General features: G+C 39.4%; 1 protein-coding gene across 1 annotated transcript; it reads left to right on the top strand.

The window, feature by feature from the left end:
- The first annotated feature begins 369 nt into the window (after positions 1-369).
- On the top strand, positions 370-7,604 carry LOC123055329 (LEC14B protein). Its single transcript, XM_044479330.1, has 10 exons — positions 370-569; positions 1,530-1,971; positions 2,081-2,200; positions 2,762-2,839; positions 3,152-3,328; positions 4,545-4,622; positions 5,584-5,756; positions 5,862-6,017; positions 6,117-6,177; positions 7,012-7,604. Exons 2-10 carry the CDS (start codon positions 1,603-1,605, stop codon positions 7,174-7,176), a joined length of 1,377 nt encoding a protein of 458 aa, XP_044335265.1. The 5' UTR covers positions 370-569; positions 1,530-1,602; the 3' UTR covers positions 7,177-7,604.
- Positions 7,605-7,954: the final 350 nt, after the last annotated feature.

Below are 7,954 nucleotides of genomic sequence, written 5' to 3'. Positions count from 1 at the left end.
AGAGAAAACATTTTAAATAAGATCTATGAAAAAAAAAGAAAAACATCTGCATTGCAACAAGTCGCGCATATAATGTGCGTCATTTGTTGCAGCCTGAAAAGGTAGGAGTGACCTTTACAAAGAGTCCTAGTGATTTCGCCAAGCTCCCAGTGCTAAATAGGGAACGCCTCATTTTTTTAGGCAAAATAGGAAACGCCTCAAACTGGACATGGAGCAACCAGAGATGAGCCGTGCCCCAATGCGACCCACGGGCCAGCAACGCAGCCCCGGTCGTACGGTCACCGATCGGCCCGTTCCTGAAGGCTGGAATGGGTCGGCGGTTGGCAAGCGGTGGTTGTCAGCCAAAAAAAAAGGGTCAGCTAGTGGGACCCGCTCCAAGAAAACGGGTGGCAAAAAATCTGCTCGCTGCCAAGCACGACGGAGGAGGAGAAGAGCAGGCCCCAACTCCCAAGCGGCGCCCAGTGAGCAACGACCGTGAGCTAGCTCGATTCCGCTCCGCTCCGGTTCGATTCGATTCCTTCCGCGGCATCCTCCTCCCGGCCAAACCAGCCCCTCTCCGTCCCTGCTCGGTTAGCCCCGTCCATCCAGTTCCTCCGTCGTTTCTGTCCGGGTGATTGGGCTTAGGAATTAGGAGATGTGGTTGCGCTGCGGGAGAAGCGCGCGACGAGGATCGGCAGTAGATCAACAGCCATCGCTCCTGCTATATATGCTAAGCCGGCGCCAGTGTTTGCGCGATGTTGCCGGCTTAGTCCTCGCTGATTTTGTGCTGAAGAGTATATGTTGAAGTTTGCTGATTTTGCACTATCGAAATTGGTAGGAGTAGCTCAGAGCTGCCTGAAACAAGGGAAATACCATGGATGCAAGATTCATTGTTTGTTCTTGCTCACTATGTGATCATAGCTTTTACCAAGCAGAGAACATGTACGTGCGGAATAAGTTATGTGATAAGACTCATGGTATCACGCTCAGTTGCTTTGGCTACAACTTCTAGCTCTGAATACCTCCTTCATAGGACATTGCTAAAATGATCCTTCCAAGCTGCGTAATGCTAAGCTGAGCTGTTGGTAAACTTAGTTAGATCTGTTTGACAATTAAGTACCTCCTTTCTTAAAAAGGGAACAATTAAACTTTTTTTTGCGTGAAAAAAGAGCTTTACTTATGTAGGAATAGTTGTACAATCGCTTGCCATCAAGCTAATCAGAGTATTTGGAGGCTCCTGCAACCACAAGTCGGTTCAGAGTTCCACTCTCGACATATAAGCCAAACGATCTGCAGTCCTATTCTGTAAACGACCAATATGTACACATAAAAGCTCTCTCTCCTTCGTCACCTCCTTTATCTCACTCACCAGATGGCCTATTCTTTGGGTTGGGTTGTTATTTTCAATTACTCGTAGCACATTCCATAATCATGGGTAAACATATCTTTCTCTTGTCAAGCATATATAACTCTTATGCAGCGTATGCTTTACCTACTTGCTCACTCACATCTTTTTTGTTTTCATTTTTTGGAACTTCTTCGGTCTCCAGAAGCAAGCTTTGGAGTCTACATATCGATGAGCATTTGAAAGGAGAATTGACATACATATAGCAGTTGAAAAGGATGGGTTATGGCATGAGTAGGCTACAGGGATCCAGTGAGCCTGAAGGGCAGAATAGTGATGGATCTAGTTCAGTCGAAGTGAATAATGATTTCTCAAAATTACATAATGATATTTTCCATATGACTCGACTAAGATCAGGACCTAGTGAAAGCATCCGCAAGTCCATGGATAGAGTCTCAGTAACTAGGTTGTTACGTGGAAGGGAAGTTAATTCTTCAGGAAATGGAAAGTTCTCTCCGGTTGATCGTGCATTCGTTCTTGGTCATTATCTTCCAGTGGATGGTCCTGAGACGGTGGATACGATGGATTCACGAGCTTATGTTTCACAGTTTTCTGCCGATGGTTCTCTTTTTGTTGCTGGTTTTCAGGTATGCTATGCTCTAATGCAATAGTAAACGTTTTACTAAGCTCTAGTAAGCACATGTACAATTTCCTGAATTTTCGGTTTCCTAATCATCCTTTTGTTTTCATTATCAGGGAAGCCACATAAGAATATATGATGTCGATAAAGGTTGGGAAATACACAAGGACATTCATGCTAGAAGTTTGAGATGGACAATTAGTGATGCAGCGTTATCACCTGATCAAAGGTTCCTCGTAAGTTAACTAAAACTTAACTAGTAAGATCTTTGTCTTCTCTTTCGGTTCATCTTAATTTCCCCCTAACTCTGTATGCATGGGCTCAGTTTTGGAAATGTGTAGTTCTCTGGTACAACTTTTATCGATTCATGCAGTCAATCTCTTTCATTATTCTTATTGAGAGGAAATGCATGCATGACATGCAATTGCCTTGAACCGAAGAGGATGAACTGAACTTTGTAAGGTATCTGATTTGGGGAACAAGGCTAGTGGGGGTGTGCTTTTAGTACTTACTGTACTAGTAGTGGAAACATTGTGAGGGTTGGGAAACAGCACTTGATGTTTCATCTGAGCTATTGTCAATACATTGATAAGATAACTCCGGTAGCTTTAGTTTGAATCTGATCTTTCTGGTTACCAGTGCTAAATTGGAACATATTGGAAAAACGGATGCTAGTTCTTTCTATCTGTATATTATTATTGTGTAGCCTAACTTCGTCGGTTACCTGTTCCCTTTATCTTCCCTTTTTGCATGCAAAGTTGGATTTGTGAACTTTCTTATGACGTATCAATCTGCAGGTCTACTCTAGTCTGGCACCCATTATCCATATTGTCAATGTTGGCACTGCTTCAAAAGAATCATATGCTAATGTCACTGTGAGTTCTCATCAAGATTTGCCCTTCTGCAGGAAAAATGGCATTTTTTCTCTGTTGAGATAGTGCCACCCTTATCCTATTTTATGGTTATAATTTTTTGATATCTTCAGTACTATGGAAATATACTGCTTTATGACTTCAGGCATTTTAAGTTTACTTTGTGATTCAACAGGTCCACAGCTGATTTAATATTTACTTAATCGTCCTGTAGCACATCCACATGCATTTGATTGTTCTCTGCACAAAGATGCTTGATATGCACTTCAAATACTTTTCTGTTAAACTATTAATGCCGCTTACATCTTTCTGCAGGACATCCATGATGGATTAGATTTTTCAGAGCATGAAGATGTTAGATATTCATTTGGACTCTTTTCTGTTAAATTTTCCACTGATGGACGGGAGCTTGTTGCTGGCAGTAATGATGATTCAATATATGTCTATGACCTTCAGGCAAACAAAGTGACATTGCGTTTGCCTGCCCATACAGTATGACATTATTTTTTCTCTTGGGTTGTATCTTCTTAAATATTTGCCTGATCACATTTTTTGGGTTTCTTATCTCACTGGAAGTGATTAATAGTCCAATGATCTTAAGTTGGTTGTGCTATCTTACCAGCCAAGTAACTTCATCCATACTTGTCCAGATATGATCTATCTGTCTGTTCTTTTTTATTTCCCACGAAGTGGGCATGGGTGACAACTGAGGTAGTTATACCCTGATAATTGATCTAAACTCTAAAGAAAAATTTATGCTGAATCTGAAGATGGATAATGGTATTAGTAAAAAATATTTGGTGGGCAGAAGGTGTGGAAACTATCATTTGGTTGATTTCTTAGGTGTAAATGGCACTCCTTGTCGGGGCTGCAAAATTTGCCAGCCATCGGCGGACATTAATTTAATCTCTGACCTTTTTATATGGGTCTGCCATGGTCTGCCCAATTTTCGACAAGACATGTCGCTGCACCTAACCAAGCATACTATGTACCTTTGATGTGTCTCTGATGATATTTTGTTACCATTTTTTTATTAAAGAGGTTTTACCTACCAACTTTAAAGAACGTACAACTAAACCATTGGCATTGCTCTTTTAAATGCAACACCCGTGTGCTCACAAATTTTGTTCTAGAAACTATGCTGTGATGCTGATGCCAAACTGACTTGGTTAAGTCAACTGATTGATTTTTTTTTACTATGATTCATGTATAAAAAGCTAGGAAGTTCTCTCCTCCAGTCGGGAATTTATCCATATTGGATTTTTAATAATGACTTGATAAATTTATTTATTTATTTTTGCAATCCAGTGGCAACAGTATATATTTTGGAAGTATCATGTTGGGTTATCAGGAGCAGATGAAAATTTGCAGCCTTAACATCTTGCTCTACTGTTTGTTGGGCAAAGTCATACTCTGTTTTGCTCTTTGTTCTGAAAAACAAACTCTCCTAATACTTGTTCGAAAAATAAACTAGGCATGTATAGGATATTTTAGCTAGCCTGAAAACTTAATATTACCTCTGTTTCTAAAGATAAGACGTTTTGGCAGTTTAGATTGAACAGTTTGAGATGCATATAGATTGTCATAGCAGCAATGCAATTGAATCCTTGCTTATTTCCTTGGATTGTTTGCATCTCAGAAATCTTTGTGTAATAAATATTTGATATGTTAGTTGATAGTATAATTGATTTTCTTTTTTACATTTCAGTCTGATGTCAACACAGTAGCATTTGCTGATGAATCTGGTAACCTACTTTATTCTGGAAGCGATGATAACTTGTGCAAGGTAGCATACTGTTATAAATTATTTTTACGTGATTTCTTTTTCCTGGCAACATTATGTAATTTCTTCTGTATTAACGTATTTGACTGAATTGCTATTCTCATATTTCCTGATCGTATCTGAACATATAAAGTGTGAAGGCATTTTATGTTGCACCCTCCATATTGCTGAATGACTGAACGTGCTTGGATATTTTTGTTTCCAGTAGAGTAGCAGATCACTTGTCATGATTTCTAAAAATATAAAGAAATAAAAGATTGCATGCCATGAAGCTAATGATGTGCCAGCTAATATTCCTTAGCATTTTTTTCATGGCCTTTTTTTATACCTGTAAATATGCTTTGACTAGTGCATAAATAAAATGAGATGGTTCGACAGAACATGTTGGACGTCATTATCCTAACTTATATTTTTTGTTACTCTACTCCAGTATCATTACCTACCTACAAACCATTTTTCACAGTACCGCTGTCCTGATTCTTAATTCTCAAATAAAGAAGTAATCAAATTGAATTCTTGCTAGTTCTGATGTTGCAATAGCATTAGTTAAGCATTCAATTTTTCTTATCTTTCTGGGAATTTTGTTTATATTTCTTAGGGGGTTGCCGGTATCGCACCGATACAATCCTGTTATTGAGCTGCCAAACGTGTAGTTTAAAAAATGGTTGCACCATTCTTTTTGTTACCTTGAGTACCGGAGAAGCAGGTACCTAGTAAATCATCAATTAGAGATTACTACATGCCTTTTACCCTAGGCATCATATATGTTTATATTTTAATAGTGGACAACCGGACAAGCACCTATAATTCATTTGTCAAGAATTCCTATGTGGTTTTGAATTAGGTGACAACCTTTGTGTTAGCTAAGTTTGAGGTTTCCTCTGGAACACGAATAAAAAATTATTCTTAACTTTTTTTCATCTTAGAAACTTTGTGGTATGTGATCCTGGTAGCCTGTCTTCAGGTCTGGGACAGACGTTGTTTGTCCACAGGGGAAGCGGCTGGGGTTTTGACTGGACATCTGCATGGCATTACTCATATTGACAGCCGTGGAGATGGTAGATGTTTCATATCAAATGGAAAAGATCAAGCTATTAAGATGTGGGACATCCGGAAAATGACATCCAATGCTGATGGGTATGTCTTAAGCAACAGGCAGTCTGCTTAATCCACTTTTTTGTTGCTCGGATTTGGACATATTGGCTTACTGCAGAGCTATACTAATCTTATTGTTTGATACAGTTCCGAAAACAGAGTCCCTGCCTGGGACTACAGATATTCAAGATATCCACAACAGTACAAGCAACAAAAGCATCCACATGACCAGTCAGTAGCTACATACCGGGGCCATTCAGTTCTCCGTACATTAATTCGCTGCTATTTTTCTCCCACATATAGGTACATACTGTGACTGCTCAGGAACTTGGCATCATTATTATTTTTCAGATTAATGTAGTGGATATGTGCTGATAGGCTAATACCCTCTGCTTCGTACAGCACAGGACAGAAGTACATATATACAGGATCTTATGATGCTAGTGTCTGCATCTATGATGTGGTATGTCTCTATTCAACATGCCAGCCCATTCGAGTTCTTTTGTTCTTGTTGTACTACTACTACTACTACTACTACTATCTGCATCCTTTTACTTGCCATTTTGCACATCAACACGTCTCCTGTATATACTTTCTTCTCTAAATATATGTTACAATTTCTGTAAACATAATGACGTGAAAGTACTCTTGTTGAGAAATTTAGGATGATTTCATGTGACAATTCTGGACGCTTTTATGTCCATTTTCTTAATCAAAATTTTAGAAGGTTGATTGCACACATTCTGCAGCTGTAAAAAGTGATGGAGAAGATACTTGAAGTACCATTTATTGCACAGTCTACGGCTTTAGAAAGTGTTGGAGAACATACTTGAAGTACAATTCCTTGGATGCATTTCCTTTTACTTGTTCTCTTCCCTGTTCGAACAGAGTTCCACTTTTTCATGTTAATCCAGTGGCAATTTTTTATTGTTCTACAACCAGAGTACCATATGACAACATTACTACGTGACTGCGTGTATGGATCTCATACATAGACGCACGGTGTAGACATGCCTCTTGAATTAGAAATGTGACACTTCACACCTAGGTACTCCCTCCGTATCAAAATATAAGACATTTGTTGAAACTATTATAGTGTCAAAAAACGTCTTACATTTTGATACGGAGGGAGTAGCTTTTAGTCACTCTTGGATAACATAGATCTTTCAGTGAGGTGCCTTCGCCGTGCGACCATACATGAATAGTCACAACCAAATTGAACTACTAGTTCGTTTTACTTTTCATGATTTGCAAAGGCTCTTCCAACATATTTTATTATCCTTGTTCCCATGTTCAGGTAAGTGGGTCGCAAGTTGCCAAACTGCAAGGACATCATCATTTGGCAGTTCGAGACTGCAGCTGGCATCCGTCCGATCCAATGCTTGTCAGTTCATCATGGGACGGCCAGGTCGCGAGATGGTCCAGGACTCGCTCCGAGCAAGATACTTGTGAATCCGGTTAAATCGAGTGTGCAGATACTTCGCGTGTCCTGTAATCTTCCGATATCATGTGCAATCTTGGGTCACAAGGGATACTCGACACAGTTTGACGAAACAATAGAAAATGAAAAGGAACTCTAGCTGTGATGTACATATAAAATGGATGCCAAGCCAAGTGCATATGTAGTAGTATTTCATTACACCTTCGGAGAAGGTAACGAAACAGCCTATCCTTAGATGGTGCATACGTGTATACGTCCTTTGTTTATGTGATTACTGGGTTGTTTTTGCTCTTCCGCTGAGCAGTTGCAGTTCATCCTTTCAGAAGCAGAACTGTTTGTACTTCGTGAGGGAAATTTGTTATAGAAAAAGCACTGTATATTTGTACCTATGTATACTACCTGTACTTTGCAAGAAATTTCTCGCGGCTAGAGGTAGTCGTGGTTTCATATTTTCCTTATCTTTCAGTATATTATAAGTTGTTCATCGCGGAGGTGGACGCTTGAACAAAGCAATCCGGAAGGAAAAACTTTTCCGGTGACATTGTATACGCGCAACATGTTCTGCGTATTTGTGACTATGTTGTTTCTGTGCTCTCGTTTGACATTTGTGCTTCATCCTTTTAACAGCAGAACTGTTTGAAGCAGAAATATGATGCACAAAAAGTTTGGCAGGTGTTTCCCGCCTTACTGCATGTGACTGTAGTTCTGTGGATGTTTATAATAAGTTACTGTATATTCAGGCGTTCATGATGAGTAACTTGCTATATTATGAGTGGTTTATATAGTCGATGTGAATTTA

This window comes from Triticum aestivum, chromosome 1A, assembly GCF_018294505.1.
Source record: "Triticum aestivum cultivar Chinese Spring chromosome 1A, IWGSC CS RefSeq v2.1, whole genome shotgun sequence".
In the NCBI taxonomy this organism is placed as follows: Eukaryota; Viridiplantae; Streptophyta; class Magnoliopsida; order Poales; family Poaceae; genus Triticum; species Triticum aestivum.
Note: the sequence above shows the minus strand (reverse complement) of the source record. Positions and strands in the feature narration are given on the sequence as shown.

What these genes read in the sequence shown, in the direction of transcription:
- LOC123055329 (XM_044479330.1), top strand. Translation starts at nt 1,603, where the DNA reads ATGGGTTATGGCATGAGTAGGCTACAGGGATCCAGTGAGCCTGAAGGG. An exon ending in ATGACATCCAATGCTGATGG is followed by an intron (nt 5,757 to 5,861) that starts GTATGTCTTAAG and finishes TGTTTGATACAG; the next exon opens with TTCCGAAAACAGAGTCCCTG. An exon ending in TATTTTTCTCCCACATATAG is followed by an intron (nt 6,018 to 6,116) that starts GTACATACTGTG and finishes TGCTTCGTACAG; the next exon opens with CACAGGACAGAAGTACATAT.